The 18,606-nt window shown below is 42.1% G+C and overlaps 2 protein-coding genes across 2 annotated transcripts; one reads left to right on the top strand and one right to left on the bottom strand.

Moving 5' to 3' along the window:
• Positions 1-5,942: 5,942 nt before the first annotated feature.
• On the bottom strand, positions 5,943-12,212 carry LOC129773293 (uncharacterized). Its single transcript, XM_055776889.1, has 2 exons — positions 10,103-12,212; positions 5,943-10,015 (listed from the first exon to the last, which is right to left on the bottom strand). The coding sequence occupies exons 1-2, from the start codon at positions 12,210-12,212 to the stop codon at positions 5,943-5,945; spliced, it is 6,183 nt and encodes a 2,060-aa protein (XP_055632864.1).
• Positions 12,213-14,274: 2,062 nt separating this feature from the next.
• On the top strand, positions 14,275-17,101 carry LOC129775860 (RNA-splicing ligase RtcB homolog 1). The gene is made up of 2 exons (XM_055781023.1): positions 14,275-14,656; positions 14,716-17,101. The coding sequence occupies exons 1-2, from the start codon at positions 14,412-14,414 to the stop codon at positions 15,989-15,991; spliced, it is 1,521 nt and encodes a 506-aa protein (XP_055636998.1). The 5' UTR covers positions 14,275-14,411; the 3' UTR covers positions 15,992-17,101.
• The last annotated feature ends 1,505 nt before the right edge of the window (positions 17,102-18,606 follow it).

Below are 18,606 nucleotides of genomic sequence, written 5' to 3'. Positions count from 1 at the left end.
TTGAATGAATGTTGAGTTTCGTTGAGTGCGTTGACAGCATATGTCAAACGACGAAAAAAAAATCTGAAATGTCAACATCAGATGGCTTTTTTTATAGCAAAACGTTTTTGCAAATTGGAGCTCAGGTTAGTGAAGTGATTCGTCTCTAATTGGACACCTAGCCTATTGGACAACGATATACGATCCAGCAGCGAGTCGAGATCAAAATTTACTACCGAAATTCGGAGTCAATGGCCTCACATTTAAGAGCACTACGTCCAATTTATGGTCGTCATAATCGTCCTGCCAGATCAACAATTGAGCGTCTAGTGGAAAAAATTGAATCCAGAGGCACAGTACAAAATGTTCCCGTGCCAGTGAGACAAAGAAGTACCCGTAGTGTCGAGAATCCTGCTGCCGCTAGCGCATCAATTGAGGAAGACCCAAACCAGTCTCTCACACGTCGTTCTCAAGCGTTGGGCATCTCTGTGACGTCGTTGTGGTGAATTTTGCGAAAAGATATTGGCCTACATTCTTACTAGATCAAATTGACCCTAGAACTGAAGCCGCTTGACCACCAGAAACGTATGTTCGTGAATTGGGTTGAGCAACCTGAAAATGATCCGGATTTTCATCGAAAAATCATCTTCAGCGATGAGGCTCATTTATGGCTGAATGGCTTCGTCAATATACAACATGCGCATAATTGGCCAGGCAGCAATCAACACGTACTCCATGAGTTACCATTGCATCCCGAAAAAATACGGATTGGTGCGGTTTATGGTCCGACGGCGTCATTGGGCCGCACCTCTTCCGTGATGATCAAGACCGGCATGTTACTGTGAATGAGAAACACTACCGCTCAATGATAACCGAATATACTGGATGATATGGACTTGGACAATATGAGATTCCAACAGGACGGTGCCACAAGCCACACAGCGAATTTAACAATCGATTTATTGAAAACCAAGTTTGATGAGCTTGTTATCTCACGAAATAGCCCAGTCAATAGGCCGCCTGGGTCGTGCGAATTGACGTCGTTAGTCTCTTTTCTGTGGGGCTACGTCAAGTCTATGGTCTATGCCAACAAGAGATTTCATCCATTCCGTTCTATTACTCCCTCCTCACACAAACGAAACCTTCTTCAGCTGATTTCCCATGCCTTAGACAAATTCGTCAGCAAATGTCGCTGCTTCCAATTCCGATCCAACAAAATCCTTCTAGTGAAACTATAATCAAATACTATATTGAGCAGAACGAACTGCCGCGGATAGAACGAAAACATCCAGGACTCAACTGGAGTCGAATATGGCGCAACATCGCATCGAAACAAATCTCATCGGGACATCACAGTACATTGTACCTAATAGTCAACGAAAAGACACAGCACAGAAACAGCGAAACACCATACAGCGGGCGGATGGAGCGAGACATTAGCGCATAAAATAAGCGAGTGCCCTCGAGTTGTGGCAGCTTGGGCAAGAATGCAGTGGAAAACGGCAGAGATCTTGGGAGGATGGCAACAACCCAGCAAACAATAAATCGCATAACAAGCGTATATACAACATCATATGCCTTAAAATTTGGTTGGCATATAATGCGCCTAACTGGCATATGCATGCAAAAGTGGAGGCCATATACATACATGGCAAATGCTTACCGAATTTGTTTGGATGAATATGCAACTTTGACCGGCTATAATAGCGACTTTTGCCATACTCATATACGATTTATTACAGACATAGAAAAAAAACAAATGGTGCAAAATATTTTCGTGAAATGTTTATTATAGCCTCATGAATCGCCATTTTTATATATGAGTATTTATGTTTGTAGAAATTATAATTATTTGATTGACTTGTGTTGGGCGTGGAATATGAATGTTTAAAATGGCACAGATTAATGTTTGGTGAAAACTGCTCCGATGTGGGTTCGAACTCCGGTCGTCTGGATTATCATCCACCAGCTATCTCGCGCGGCTATCTGAAATTTAATTCAACAGCGGTCGAAACTTTCGAGTGCATCAGAATTTCATTGACATTTCAATATGATGTAATATGTTCTTAATTAGGATCTAATATGATTTACTGTTTCATGATTTTCTTCAGCATGCAACACGATTTGCTACAGTACTGAATCGATTTAAATTATACGCTTATACGACACACAAACTGCATCAGCGTAATATACGCATATGATGCGGATTAAATATATTTTACGACAATGTACATCATAAAACTGATGTTTGTTATACCGAATTGCGACTTAATTTGATAATGGTATATAAAATCGAGTTTTTGCATTTTATGCGATTTCAAATATACACGACACATACTTTGATTGATATTATATGCGATTATGATTTATTCGGATTTCTTGTAAGACTTGGCACGTGCAAAATTATACGATTTAATGTTTGCTGGGAACTATCGTGTGGAGACTTACTGAGACCGTCATTGAATCGTATAGGAAAAATTAAAAGAGATGAATTATTAAGAATCTTTAGTAACTATGTGAAATTCATAAATGACACTAACGGAATCATAGATATTGCAAATATGGCATTTTATTTAGATATGAATTAATTATGTAGTTTTTTTATGTATAGCATAAACTTGACATTGCGGAAAAAATAACAAGCCAGCGATGATTGATGAATTTCGTACGAATATCTAACGTGAAATTGCAGCAGTATCGGCCGATTTATACTTGAAACCGTCGAAAATTGGGTTTAGCGTTTGGACTTCTGCAAGCGTGCCCGTGGTGGCCATGCAAAAGAAATCGAGTTCCATACATAATGGCATCAAATGTACTTTCAAATGGACAAAGAATTTGATTGATATCCGAAACCGTTTTTGTTTTAACTAAAGAAAAATTTTGCAGCGCTCTTATTGACAACCCCGTTATTTATATCAAATTGATCCTGAAAATGTGTGTGAAAGGTTTGCTACACTTTTGGCTTTCAATAATTCAAACATCGTACTTATTCCACAGATACGGGAACTCTTATTCGGAACTGCTTTGGCGTCTTCGCAAAAATCGACCCAGTGCGTTTGTAAAAACGTTTCCGAGGGTATACGATAAAGGCTCACGCGAACATTTTCACTCGTATTAGGACAGCCTTTCACTGAGCAACGTATTTTTAATGTCCACTTTCTTTGATGTAATATTTTTCCGAACAAAAAAAAAAACAAACGAAGACCGTATCACGTAAATGTTCACTCCTGCGATTTGAAATTAGAGTAATTTACATTTAATGCGACATGCTGAGGCACCACTCAGTGTCGCATTGGAGGCGGTTTTGAGCTGTAATTGGACATTGGAGATGAGAACAAAAAAAGACAACGTCTGGCGGCGACATTCAATGTGGGGCCATAATTTGGGCCCCGAACTCGATGTTTACAAAAATGTTTAATTAGAGGTGAAAATGTCCAATCAAACGTATCGCATTAGGCCTTCTACACATTGGGCAACCGCAACCCGATCTATGTTGGCAATGTCAATCGCATCTCCAACTCAGCTCTGCATATTGAGGCAACTCAAACGTGATGAATTCGTTAAGTTTTCATCCGTCATCATAAACTACATAATCGCTGGTACTGATGCCGTTTCCTAAACTATTGAATAAAATCATATGAGGAGCAGTTTATGAAAAACAATTTTGAAAAAAAATATAACTAAGATTTTTCATAACACGGGCGAAATTAGGAAACAAAAGCATTTAATTTGCAAATAGCATCAAATTGAATGTATGCGCAACTTTTCAAAACTCTACATTGGGATCAAAACGGAACCTTTGAAATACAATTTGCACTATAACAGAAAAATCTGTTTGTATGGCATTCCTTTTTCCGAGAGTGCTATAGCCAGAGATGCCAGGTTTAAGGATATATCTTCATTTTGAAGACATTTAACTTACTGTGGAGACATTTGATTTCTTGAAGACATTTTTTAGTCATTATGAGGTATGTGAAGACATTTCAGTAGGATAGTGTGAAAATCACCTGGCATCCATGATTGAAACGCAACGAGCGCAGAAATCGAAATGTCAACAGCAATTGAACGAAAATGTTGCCAACACACATGACGCGCTACTTGACATGCTTGGTTGAATCCAAAAAGTTGGTCCGACCTAAGTTGTCCGTTGCCTAGTGTGTATGCTCTCATTTGATTACACATGCTCTCAACTTTTTTGCGATATTCGTTAAGTTGGCTTCCAATTTAGAAGAATAGGAGAGGAGAAAGAGAGGAGAGGAAGATTCACGGGTTTTGGTTGTGTTAAACTTTCATTGTATTTGTAGCCAGGAAGATAGGAAGTTCACATTCCAGGCATAACAGTCAGTTAATCAAATGGTACAAAATTGAACGAATAACGTTGAAAGAGGACATACAGAAAATAATTACATATTTCCAAAAAAATATTTTTCGAAATATATTCATCTTTTAAAAATTAACAGAACATGTCACGAACTAAAATGTTTCATTTTTGCTTTGATTTCTCCTTATATCAGAATTAGTATTCTATTGTCTACTATGTTTGGATTCTAGAGCAATTTCATGGGAGTTTCTTTCTTGTCAGCAATTGTAAATTATTATTTCACAATTAGGGTGCTGAACACTTCATTCGTCTAAAACTACGACGCAAGCGGAAATGTTTTCGTTTCAATCTAGGTCATACGGTAAACTGACCAGACGTCCCGCGTTACGCGGGACAGTCCCGCATTTCAACAAAATGTCCCGCGTAAGATTCCGTCCCGCGAAACGTCCCGCATTTAGCAAAAGAAACGAAAATGTCCCGCGATATCAATATATTTCAATATCACAATTTGATCATGTTGATTTTCTTAGATGGATGAAGCTCAAAAAAAAACCTTTTATTTGGCAGACTGTTCAAGAGTGCTTCTAATGCATCCAAGGATTAATACGTTGAGCTGGTTGCATCGCACCGACATTGGGCTTTTTGTTTAGAGAGTGTCAACTGTAAACGACAGCAACAAAATTGGAAAATGGTTTTTATAAAAGTCCCCTATTGATCCGCAGGGACCAACGTGAGTCAGACGAAAAGTTCATCTTTGGTCCCCTAGCTCGGTCAGGGCTTAACGTTTTAAATAAGCCGGAAGAACTAGTGTATACTCGACAAAAAGAGGAAGGGTTGTTTGATGAAGTATCGTAAATGAAGCGCTGGGAGGTCTTACGAAAGTTGGCCGGAACCTGAACCATGGCCGATGAAAAGATATATATCGGCGTGTTTTTTACCTTTTCGTGGCTTTGGGGGTCGTCTCTCTATTTTTGCCATTCGCCCGAAAGTTTTCCATCGGGCGCAGCTGGGGAATGTTGGGATGGTTGGTGGTCTTCGCGACAATGTTTATCTCCAGACGATCGGTCCTCCAGTGATCTTTTGGCATACAGGGCTTGTTGGAAATAGCCCAACAAGAAGAAAATGAGTAAGCTGGTTTCCGAGTTTTAATATGTATTGATACGAGTATTAAAAGCTTCCTAGAAAGGCATACAATCATGGTAAGTAATGAATACATACATTGACATAACCGTGAACTTACGTTTAGTACTCTTTCTCTTTTTCTTCTATTTCTTCTTTACTATCCGCCTGTTGCTAAACTTCTGCTAAATTATTTCTCCTGTAAATATTGAATTTTTTATACTAATTTTATATCTTTTCTCGTTTCAGGTTTCTACTTTCTCTTTCTGGTTCTGTTAGTGACGAAACGGTAACATATGGACTCAATCCGCGATAGTTTTCAATGTGCAATTCGTATTTTAGGTTATCCTCAATTTGACTAAATAATGAACTTGTAGTTTCCCACTTCACGTGCTCGCGTTGTAAGAACAATTCTTTTTTCTGCTATCGCAAATTACCACGTAGCTGCTCAAAATGACGTTTAACCTACCAAGAGCCCGTTGCGTCACCGTGACGTTTCTTTCGTGCTGTCTGCAAGGCTACCTCAAATTGTGAGGTGAGTCGCGCCGACCGAGGGGTCGTAACACTCCCCCCCGGGTACGCCCAGTCTGTGGCTTACCTCTTCATCGCGTCGAACCTCCATTACGGCTAGCTTTGTCGCCGGACGCTCGTAGATGCCTGCTAGAGTCTGCACCGCTGCTGATCTTACCTGATCGTCTTTACTTCGATTAACCGAGATTATCCGTCCCATCGGCCAACAATTTCTTGGTAATCCGGGATCGACTACCACTACGACATCGCCCACCTGAATCGGCTTAACCTCATTGTACCACCGCGTACGTTTGGTTAGATCTGGCAGGTAATCCCGCATCCATCGTCGCCAAAAAATGTTAGCCTCGACCTGTGACGCACACCATGACCGTCGAAGAACCAGTGCACTATCGTCCCAGGCTGTGGCCGGTTTGAGTCCACTTGAAGAACCCAACAGAAAGTGGTTGGGAGTCAGAACCGGAGCATCAGGATCTTCCACGGGTACGTGTGTCAGCGGACGAGAGTTGATTATATTCTCAATTTCCGTTAACGTGTTCCGGAGTGTTTCGTCGGTGGGATTACGCCCTGGTTTCATTGCAGCGAGGTTTTTCTTCACCGACTGTATCAGCCTCTCCCATGCTCCTCCCATATGTGGTGAAGCTGGGGGTAGGAATGTCCATTCCGTCTCGGTACTAATGATGTTTTGCATGACTTCCTCTTGATCCATCTTCTTAAGCGCCTCTTTAAGCTCCTTGTTCGCTGCTATAATCTCCTTGCTCGCTGCGGTAAAATTTGTACCCCTATCGCTGTAGATTTTCCTTGGTACACCCCGCCGTGCCATGAAATTTCTCAATGCCATTATGCACGAACTCGCATTGAGCGAATGTGCAATTTCGATATGTACCGCCCGTGTAGTCAAACAAGTTATCAGCACACCCCACCGTTTCTCAGTGCGACGCCCTATAACCACTACTAGCGGACCGAAGTAATCAATGCCAATAAATGAGAATGGCCTTGTGAAAGCTGCCAACCTTGCCTCTGGAAGATCGCCCATCGGAGGTGGACGCGGTATTGCCTTTTCGTTTTTACATCTTTGACAACTCGTTTTAACACGCTGAAACAGTTGCCTGATCTTGGGAATCCTAAATGTCTGCCGCAGTTCGTTCACAACGGTAACGTGATTTTGATGATGATATCTCTCGTGATGGTTCCGTACTATCAGCCATGTAACGTGGTGATCCTTCGGGAGAATTATCGGGTTCTTAGCGTCCATGGAGGCGTATTCCGAAGCACTTATTCGACCGTGCATCCGCAGAATCTTTCGTTCATCCAGAAACGGGTTTAATGTGTAGATTGAGCTAGACTTTGGCAGCATCTTGGTGTCTGTTTCCATGCTTAGGACAGCTATCTCGTCCGAGAAAGAATCCGCTTGAGCCAAACGGTACAGATAAATGGTTGCTTGCTGAAGTTCCTTATCTGAGAGTGGACCAGTCATGCGTTCAGTTCCATTTGGGTGACTTTTGAAGTTATGTGCGGCTCTATAAATCGTAGCTGTTACCCGCAATAAACGCTGCCAACTGGAAAAACCAAGTACGTTCATAACGGGTGCAGGTTCCACTTGGTGATAGAACTGATGCGCTTTAAGTTCCTCATTCGTTTCTCCATCTCGGTATGGATTGGGTGGCCAAGTGTCCTGACATTGCCATAAGAATTCAGGTCCTTTGAACCATCTGCTATTCTTGGTGAGATCTGGATCACCTTGCCACTTAGTAGCATCGTCCGCGACATTTTCTCTTGACTGCTTATAACCCCAGTCCACTACATGCGTCGTTTCCAGAATCTCGCTAATACGGAACGCAACGAATTGTGAATACCGCCGATGGTCTGACCGGATCCAACATAAAACGTCCCGCGAATCGCTCCAAAAAAAGCGTTGATGAGCCTTGACCGACAAAGACTTTGTGATTCTATCGGCTAACCTTACTCCAATGACTGCGGCCTGTAACTCCAGCCTCGGCACTGATACAAATTTGAGGGGAGCCACTCGCGTCTTTGCGCCGACTATGTTACACTCCACAGTGCTACCTTGTTCAAAGCGTAGATAGACTACCGCTGCGTATCCCGACAGGCTTGCGTCCACAAAAGTGTGCAGTTGTATGTCGGTTTCAGATGATAGTTTCGTTCGAGAACGATAACAGCGAGGTATACTGATGTCTTGAACCTTTTGTAGAATATCTAACCATTTCTCCCACTTAACGCGTAGACCTTCAGGTATTTCGTCGTCCCATCCGATACCGCATCGCCATATTTCTTGGAATAACACCTTCAGATAAATGAGGAAATTCGAGATCAATCCTAGCGGATCGAAGACAGCCATTAACGTTCGTAGCACCTCTCGCTTCGTTGGTTTGCGCCGCCCTTCGATGAGCTCCCGATCATGCTTGGGTGAGAGCTTATAAGTGAATGTATCGGTACATGTGCACCACCACTTGCCCAAGACTTTCTCTGTCCCCAGCTCCATGGCAATATTCATACACTTTCCATCAGTCTTCTCTTCCTTCATCACTCCCATGACTACCGGCGAATTTGAAATCCAGTTCCGCATGTCGAAACCAGCTTGGGCGTGAATGAATTTCACATCTTTGGCAAGCTTAATAGCCTCGTCTTCCGTTTCTACACTTGCCAACATATCGTCCACATAATGTTGCTTGGTAATTGTTTGAACGGCTGCGGAATATTCCTTTTCGTACTTCTGTGCATTGAGGTTCTTTACGAACTGCGCACAGCTTGGCGAACAGCTGGTACCAAAAGGCATTACTTGAGTTACATAGGTACTTGGGCTACCGGAAGAGTCATCACACCATAGCACCCTGAGGCAATGCTGATCTTTCTCGTTCATGAGCAACTGCAGGTACATCTCTCTTATGTCGCCACTAAGTCCAACCCTGAATTCTCGAAAACGGTAGAGCACGTAGTCCAGAGGTGTAAGCAAATCCGGGCCTGTCAAGAGCATAGAGTTGAGAGATACACCGTTGGTTTTTGCTGCCGCTTCCCAGACAAGTCTCATCTTCCCCGGCTTATTCGGGTTAAATACTGGAAATAACGGTAGGTACCACACTCGCTCTTGTGAAGCACGCAGCTCCTCGTCGGAAAGCTTCCTGATGTACCCTTTCTGTCGGTAGTCGTCGATTTTTGCGCGTAATGCTTCTGCTAGCACTGGCTGTTTCTTCATTCTAGCCTCCAAGCAGTGGAAACGCCGCAACGCTACAGGTTTACTGTTGGGTAAGCGAAACTCGTTGTATTTCCATAAAAGCCGTACCTCGTATCGACCACTCTTCGTTTGAATTACCGATTGCAGAAGTTGCTGAGCGCGCTGTTCTTCGCTGGAAACCAAAAGCATCTCAGTTTTGTAGATCCCGAGTCCATCTAGGGAGAAGTAGTCTCTCACGGCTTGCTGCAACATTTCGTCGGATTGCTCACTGCATGTGCAAGGGTGAACGCTGTGGCTGTGATGTCCAACTAACGCGTGTTCAGTTTCTGCTCCTCCATGAACAATCCAACCAAGACGAGTCTTCGTTGCAATTGGCTCGTGCATTTTCCCTTCTTTTCCCTTCAGAGGAAACGTAAGATTAGCATTATCGATCCCAATCAAGATCCTGGGCTGTACATTTCTATAAGACTCGATTGGAATTCCTTGCAAATGGGGATATTGTTCGCACAATTTTCGCATGTCTACTGTCTGATGGAACAGATCCAAACTGGCAACCGTATGAGCTCCCGCGAGGCGATATTTCTTTTGAATTTCTCCTGTTCCCGATATTTCGATATCCAATCTCAGTGATTCACTCTCTGTTCGTCGTTTGTTGCCGGTCCACTTGAGGCACAATGGTTCTGGCTTTCCTTGTAGCTTCAACTCTCGTACTAGGGAGGAGTCGACTAACGTGAGTGATGATCCGTCGTCGAAGAATGCGAATGTCTTGATGAATTTACCCGGACCATGAATAATAACCGGAGCAACTCGGAACAATCCTTTATTAGTGGACTTATGATGGGCATTACATTCACGTACGGAGGTATTCTGAGCCACTGTTACCGATGCATTGGAACCACTTGTTTACGCGTCATCCCGCTGATTGTTGTGGAGAAGTTGATGGTGTTTGAATGTACACCCACTTTTTCCGCATATTTGCTTGGATTTACAAGCCCCGTTGTGCTTCCGAAGACACTTTCGGCATAATTTGAACTCCTTCACTGTTGCCCACCTAGCATTGTAGCCCAATCCTTCGAATCGTTTACATTTCTCCAGATTATGACAACTTCCCTTGCATACCACGCATGATTTTGATTCCGAACTGGATTGTTCAAGCACTTGTGTATGTGACTCATTTACCAAATCGCTGAACATATCGTTGCTGTGAGCGTTGAGAAATGCGGAATTCTTTTGGCTACCACGGACTGGTTTCGTTTCGCTCAACTGCAGTCTTGCAATCGGACACACTATTTCGGCTAGCTCATACAGCCACTTTGAGAACTCGGCTAGATGTACTCGTGGTAAAGTGTGACGGTGTTTCGCCCATTCTACCTTGAATCCAGACGGAAGCTTATCCACAAGCTCATGCAGAAGGGCAACGTTGTAAGAATACTCTTCTAGCTGACAGGCTTCGATAGTCGCACAGAGATTCTGCACAACAAGCGCATATTCAACAATCGTGTCCAATTTGTCTGCCTTCGGAGCTGGCGTTGAGTGGATTTTGTGTATCAAATTTTGAACAATGACCTCAGGGTTCCCATACAGCATTTTCAATGTAGACAGAATCCCCGGAACATTGGCCGGATGCATCAATCTGCACTTCACTGCTTCATACGCCTTTCCTTTCAAACACTTTTGCAAACGAATCAAGTTCTCCTCCGGTGTATATCCACACATGTTGGTCGTCGTCGAGAACGTTGAGAAAAACAACGGCCATTCTTCTGGAGTACCGCTGAATAACGGAAGCTCCCGCGAAATCGCCTGGCGAGCAGCGACTTGGTTACGCGTCAAGATATTGTCGTTTTCATCTTCAATTGGAGTCGGTCTCAGCGTGAAGCGATCTCTCAGATCGACTTCGGACATTGGATTTCCCTGTTGCTGGTTGGATATCGGCTGTCTAGTTCCCGAAGTCACGCGGGTTGCAGATTGTCGTACAGAAACTGGCAGATTCGGACACTGATTCCCGGACGAGTGTGGCATCGGTGGAGCCTCAGGTGTACTGTGTGTCGACGCATCATGTGGATCCATACATACATGCTCATCTAACCAATCGAAAACCCTCGCATTTGATCGATTTTCTTCCGAATCACTCGTAAAATCACACTTGTTGCTCATCTCCTTCATCAGTGCGTGTCGTTTTCGCAGGTACTCACGTCGATTAGATTCTTCTGCTTCCTGAAGTTTCCTCTCATCGTCGAGGATTTGCAGTTCCAGCTGCAGCTGTTTCTGCTTGGAAGGCTCCTTTAAACATCTTTCGGAATGCTGGCTCAGGTTATCCTTCAAAACTCGTTGCTTGCTTCTTAGAAGATGATTTGAATGTAGTGACTCCGAAATCTGTTTTCTTGGTCCTCCCTCAGCATCAGCGATTGATACAAATGAAACTGACTTCGGTGGAACTGGGTTCAGTAACGACGGAATAGACTGGCCGGCATTGGACGGTACTGTATAACATGGATCATAATTTCTCATTACTGGCACCGAAACGTAGGGATTTGACAGACTGTATGAGGATATTGGCGGCATATAACTATTTATTTGCGTCGATTGAAAAGGTGGCATTAAATAGTAAGGCGATATACACGAATAGGGTTGCATTAACGAGTGGGGTGGCATGATAGACATTGGTACATTGGATCCCATCGGAGGACAGAAAGTCATTGGCGGTACCATTGCTGATGTGGCGGGAAATCTAGTTCCAGCTTCAAACGTTGTACTCAAGGGTAACATAACATTGTTGCGTCCTTGGTTTGTTATAATAGTACTTACGGGCGGTACTGGCGGAGAAATTGTGCACTGGATAGTTGGTACTGCTGGGGAAAGGGGTACCGTCGATTTCTGACAAGCTGGGCAAAGCCAATCGTGGTTCTCGACGTCTTGATTCACCCCCACACAGTCGAAGTCGTACCAGTAGTCACAATTATCGCATTGGACCATCGGAAAGTTACCTGCTTTGCCACACGCTTTGCATGCATCCTTGGCACCGTTGTGGGAATCAGAGAGATTACTTCCCGCATCACCGCTTCCTTTCGACATCGTTATCCAAACGTGGATAAACGAAGCTTTTAAAATGTTGGAAATAGCCCAACAAGAAGAAAATGAGTAAGCTGGTTTCCGAGTTTTAATATGTATTGATACGAGTATTAAAAGCTTCCTAGAAAGGCATACAATCATGGTAAGTAATGAATACATACATTGACATAACCGTGAACTTACGTTTAGTACTCTTTCTCTTTTTCTTCTATTTCTTCTTTACTATCCGCCTGTTGCTAAACTTCTGCTAAATTATTTCTCCTGTAAATATTGAATTTTTTATACTAATTTTATATCTTTTCTCGTTTCAGGTTTCTACTTTCTCTTTCTGGTTCTGTTAGTGACGAAACGGTAACATATGGACTCAATCCGCGATAGTTTTCAATGTGCAATTCGTATTTTAGGTTATCCTCAATTTGACTAAATAATGAACTTGTAGTTTCCCACTTCACGTGCTCGCGTTGTAAGAACAATTCTTTTTTCTGCTATCGCAAATTACCACGTAGCTGCTCAAAATGACGTTTAACCTACCAAGAGCCCGTTGCGTCACCGTGACGTTTCTTTCGTGCTGTCTGCAAGGCTACCTCAAATTGTGAGGTGAGTCGCGCCGACCGAGGGGTCGTAACAGGGCTGATCCCAGGTTCGGCATAAAGACCACATCACCTTCCCAACTCCAGCAAGCACTTCGTACTATATTTCTCCCCGTTCAACATATGACTCGAAAGAAGAGCGGCTTGGACATTCCCTTCACGTCTGTCAGACGTTCGAGAACTTGGTGTGAATGTGAATATATTCGACGTCATCGCTTACCTGGGGAACGTAAAGTACCCGGTCCCCTGCAATTCGTTGAATTCTAGCATCAAGTACATCTCGTCTTTCATTATGAGTACGAAAAGAAGTTTTTCACCAGCACCTCAAACTACTCCTTCTGGGTGATTACCTACTGCTCAGATACGGCTGGTCTCGTCTGACGCTTCCGCATAAAAATGTCCATTTTGGCCAGATTCTTCTCCACCGTTTGGCCGGTTGATTCGATCTCCCGGCTTAAGGAGCGGCAAAGAGATGATATTCTAAATACCAGATCGGCTATATCTGGCGGACACAAAGTGCATCAGGATGTCCAACTCTTTCACTGTGGGGTGGAGCTTGCAGTATGGAAAAATCATCAAGTTGCTTGACAGTGCTGCTGCAGCGAATCAACAGCCTTGAATCATTTTTGTTCTAGACTTAATAAACGTAAGATTTAAAGAAAATCTTTCATTGCCATCCGAAATTAGTCCATTTTTTTGAATGCATATGTTAACACTAAAATCGATGAAAAATGAATTGGAATTTTCGGAATGCTCGATAATCGGTAATTTGAAGAAAATTGTAGAATTTGAATCGTACTTGCCAGGCGTAAATGCTCTGATTGAGCGAGTGATTTTTGGGCGTAAACAAAATCTAAACCACCAAAAATCACAACTGAGTGCCGATACTCAGAAAGAAATAATACTGACCCGCTAAACTATGGTTTATATTCACATAACGTATGTACATAACGTTTTGTTTTTTGTGTCCCGCGCTAGACCTCTGACCATCTGGAGTCAATCAAATTTATTTTTCAAGTGCAAAGGAACAAACGATTCTATCTTTGACTTTTGTTCATTTAGGTTTACGTTAAGTTTTTGGTCGACGTAACGAGAAAGAAAATTGAACTGAAATTAAGTTTAGAACTCAATAATACTGAAATTTCAGTTTCCGCTGAAATGTCAGTTGGGATCTTATGATTTGAACGCCAGCATTGTTTAAGAAAAAAACTAGTTCGTTCATTTCATATGATTATTACTTACTTTTCCCATACAGTTGACTATTATAAGAAAAGTAACACACATAAACAAAATCGTGGAGTCACAGTTTTGAAAATCTTCCCACCTTACATTTTCATCTTGCATTCTACAAATTTTGCATTACCAACGATTTGATAGCTTCTTTTAGTAAGCGTTTTTCTCGGTGTACGAACGACTTTTTATAGCACCATGATTACCAGTCTACCTTGTTTTGCACGTCTTTGAATCTACCGGCAATTCTGATTGCATCTGTCAGATTCTGTTGATACTCATTTCCCAACTTGCCGAAATTTGCATCATTTTCATAGAGGAAATAATATTTACCGTCTTTACGGTTTACGAATTGTTAGGGTAAAAAGTTCCCGATAGTAACATGGTGGTCCGTGAGTACAACGAGGAGCTCAAATACATCGAGCGTTTATCGCCGAATAGCTTCCGCATAAAGAAGGGCTTTCAGCCGAACATGAATGTAGAGGGGATCTTCTACGCGAACAGCCGGCTGGAGAAGCTAATGTTCGATGAGCTGCGCAACTCATGCCGACCCGGCATGACCGGTGGTTTTCTACCCGGTGTCAAACAAATAGCGAACGTTGCGGCACTGCCCGGTATCGTAGGAAGGTGAGTCATTTTTCTGCTGCAATCATTGGGTGTGATTTTCATGAAATTGTTTTCCGTAGATCGGTTGGTCTTCCGGATATTCACTCTGGGTATGGTTTCGCTATTGGGAACATGGCTGCTTTTGATATGGGTGATCCCGCTTCGATCGTATCGCCAGGAGGTGTCGGTTTTGACATCAACTGCGGTGTGCGATTGTTACGCACGAATCTTTTTGAAAAGGATGTTAAACCGGTGCAGGAGAAGTTGGCTCAGAGTTTGTTCGATCACATCCCAGTGGGAGTCGGTTCGAAGGGAATCATTCCAATGAATGCACACGATTTGGAAGAGGCGCTGGAAATGGGAATGGATTGGTCACTGCGGGAGGGTTACGTGTGGGCTGAAGATAAGGAACATTGTGAAGAATACGGCAGAATGTTGAACGCTGATCCAAGTAAGGTTAGCATGAGAGCGAAAAAGCGAGGTCTCCCGCAGCTTGGTACGCTAGGTGCTGGAAATCACTACGCGGAGATTCAAATTGTTGAAGAAATCTACGATAAATATGCTGCCAGCAAGATGGGAATCGAAGAGTTGGGACAAGTTTGCGTAATGATTCATTCTGGCAGTCGTGGTTTTGGCCATCAAGTAGCAACGGATGCATTGGTGGAGATGGAGAAGGCCATGAAGCGAGACAAAATCGAAACTAATGACCGACAGTTGGCTTGCGCTAGAATTAATTCCACCGAAGGACAGAATTATTTGAAAGCAATGTCTGCTGCTGCTAATTTTGCTTGGGTTAATCGTAGCTCCATGACATTCCTTACTAGACAAGCTTTTGCCAAGCAATTCAACACAACTCCGGATGACTTGGATATGCATGTGATTTACGATGTATCGCACAACGTTGCCAAAATGGAAGAGCACATAGTGGACGGTCGTCCCAAGCAGTTGCTGATTCACCGAAAGGGGTCGACTCGTGCTTTTCCACCGCATCATCCGCTCATCCCGGTAGATTATCAGCTGACCGGTCAGCCTGTTTTGGTTGGCGGTTCCATGGGTACGTGCAGCTTTGTACTCACAGGAACTGAGAAGGGTATGGCGGAAACGTTCGGATCAACCTGTCATGGTGCAGGTCGTAGTTTGTCTCGAGCTAAGTCCCGAAGAAATTTGGATTACAAGGATGTGCTGAGAGATTTAGAAGCGAAGGGTATTTCGATTCGGGTAGCCTCGCCAAAGCTGGTGCAGGAGGAGGCACCCGACTCGTACAAGGATGTCCGAGATGTGGTACAAACGTGTCATGATGTTGGGATAAGTGCTAAGTGTATCAAGCTAAGACCAATAGCAGTTATCAAGGGTTGATGGACGAGTTGTTTGGCCTAAATTGTTTGTGACTAAATTGCATTTCGTCGTTTTATAACATTAATTATGAACAACATAATCGTGAAATAAAATATGTTTCCAGACAAACAACGATCTTTAAAATCGCAGTGAGAGATATTTTTTTTATCTCCATTATTCTTCACTAAAACAGTATGCCATGGATCAAGCACCAGGGCACTCTACCGACAATTTGGCTAACCGGTTAGACACATCGCTAGTCGCGTTCCCAACCATATGTTCTTTATGTTCCACACTAATTCACTAATTTCACTGTTCGATTCCCCATATAACCGGACAGCTTCGTTTGCTCCATCCTCGACCTAGTTCTAAGTCTCGACCGATCCGAGTCGGCCGCCGACCCGTAAGCACAAGGCGAATCCTATGCTACATAAATATTCAATATATGCTGTAAAGAAAAAGATATATAATCATTAATACGAGAACAAAGGGGACCAGCAAGCATGGCCGTTCCCGACTCCGAGAGCGAAAACCAAACCATAAGTGGAGTGGGATGGGAACCGATTGCCTGGTTATTTTGAAACATAGGAGATCCATCCTTTAGTCAATCATTTTTTTTGGAAAGCTCAACAAAGTTTCACGTACAGTAATGTCGTGTCGTGGTATGAGTTTTTTTTAAACTTTAATACTTTGTAAAATTGCAACTATTAAGGAAAAGTAATATAAAAAATGAAATCTACATGCAATTCTACGTGAAAAACTATTTATAACGTTTCATCCTAGGACTAACCGTTCTCGAGATATAACCAATTTAATATAAGGTAAATGATTTTGGTTTGTCCAGTCGAAAATATGATCATGGTTTGTCCACTTTTTTTAATTCTCTAATTCAGCTCACCTTTGTCAAATCAGGCATTCGAATGTTTCACAACATACTAGCTGACCCTAGCTGAAATTATACCTTTATACAACAACGAACATAAATAACATAAAGTTTGGTGCTCTTGCATCATTCGCGTTTCTTGTATTATATCTATGAACATCACTTCCCCTTTCAATTTGATCACACAAATATCGAGGCAGCATACCGTTTAAAATTTTAAAGATGAACACCATTGTCAAGTAATAAATTCTTTGCTTCACAGATAGCTACTGTAGCGCGTCCAACATCAAACTAGAGCAAGTGTATCTACTACATCTTAAAATCAAACGCATCACCTTATTTTGCAAACGCTGCAATCTCGTTAATTGTGAGTTGTTTGCAAGGAATAGGATCGACGAGCAAAAATCTATATGCGGTGAAATCAAAGATTTGTACAAATTAATTTTACTGCTTACTGTCAGTTTTTTCTTCAAACGACACAAAACGCCGTACTTCTTGATGGCATTGTTAATGTGAGACTTAAAAGTTCAATTGTCATCAATGATAACTCCTAAGTATTTTATATCTTTCACGCGTTCTAATGTCTCATCGTCTATTTCGAAATTAACGTCAATACTGGAGTTTGCTGCAGAAATAAGCATGTATTTTGTTTTGCCAACATTTAACCTAAATTTCCCTAAATTTGAACCATTGAGCCAAAAAATGCAAATCTTCGTCTATGTGCTATATAGTCTCTTTCGCATCGACAATTTGTAAAAAAAAATTTGTACATTCTACTAATGTTTGCATTACCGAATGTATTTGGTAGTTTTCGACCGAGAATTTTTCCAAGTGTAGATTGATTGGACTGGATTATGATTAGGACTAGGATGGAGCGATTGAGGTAGTTTGGTTTGATGAGGAGGGAAGGGATATAATTTATTTTAAGAAATTGGTAAAGCGGGAGCAATAGGTTGAGGTTGTGACGAGCCAAGATGTCTCTAACCGGTAACTCAGATTGTCTTCCTAGTGCCCTGAGTGATTCCGATAGATGATCCCTGGCAGAATGAAAGTTTGTACAAGACCAGACTGTTAGGCGATACAACGATTCACTGCTTTATTATTCACTGTGTGCTGCAATCCCGCGCACTAGCTATCAGTGTATACATCTTGCACAAATCGTATTCCTTGTACCAACCAAGGTTCTTATATATACCGTTCTGAATCGTATTTCGGACGCTTAAGGCGTTTGATACAGAAAACAGATCTAAACATTAGGTTGTTATTTTGAATAAATTGGTGTAATATGCTTTTAAGCTTTCTACTCTGGTACTTATTTGATTGAAAACATCAAAATAAAAATGTTTTTCAATTGAAGCGAATAAAAATCAAACTTCGAACACTATTTCTGAAAAAAATCTAATTTCGGACCGAATGAATTCGAATTTCGGACACCATAACGTTTCTTGTCGTTTTAAGCTCAGTTTATATTCCTGTATACTCATTTTTTTTGGAAAGCTCAACAAAGTTTCACGTACAGTAATGTCGTGTCGTGGTATGAGTTTTTTTTTTTAACTTTAATACTTTGTAAAATTGCAACCATTAAGGAAAAGTAATATAAAAAATGAAATCTACATGCAATTCTACGTGAAAAACTATTTATAACGTTTCATCCTAGGACTAACCGTTCTCGAGATATAACCAATTTAATATAAGGTAAATGATTTTGGTTTGTCCAGTCGAAAATATGATCATGGTTTGTCCACTTTTTTTA

This window comes from Toxorhynchites rutilus, chromosome 3, assembly GCF_029784135.1.
Source record: "Toxorhynchites rutilus septentrionalis strain SRP chromosome 3, ASM2978413v1, whole genome shotgun sequence".
Classification (NCBI taxonomy): domain Eukaryota; kingdom Metazoa; phylum Arthropoda; class Insecta; order Diptera; family Culicidae; genus Toxorhynchites; species Toxorhynchites rutilus.
The sequence above is the reverse complement of the archived record's forward strand: the minus strand, read 5'-3'. Positions and strand labels throughout refer to the sequence as shown.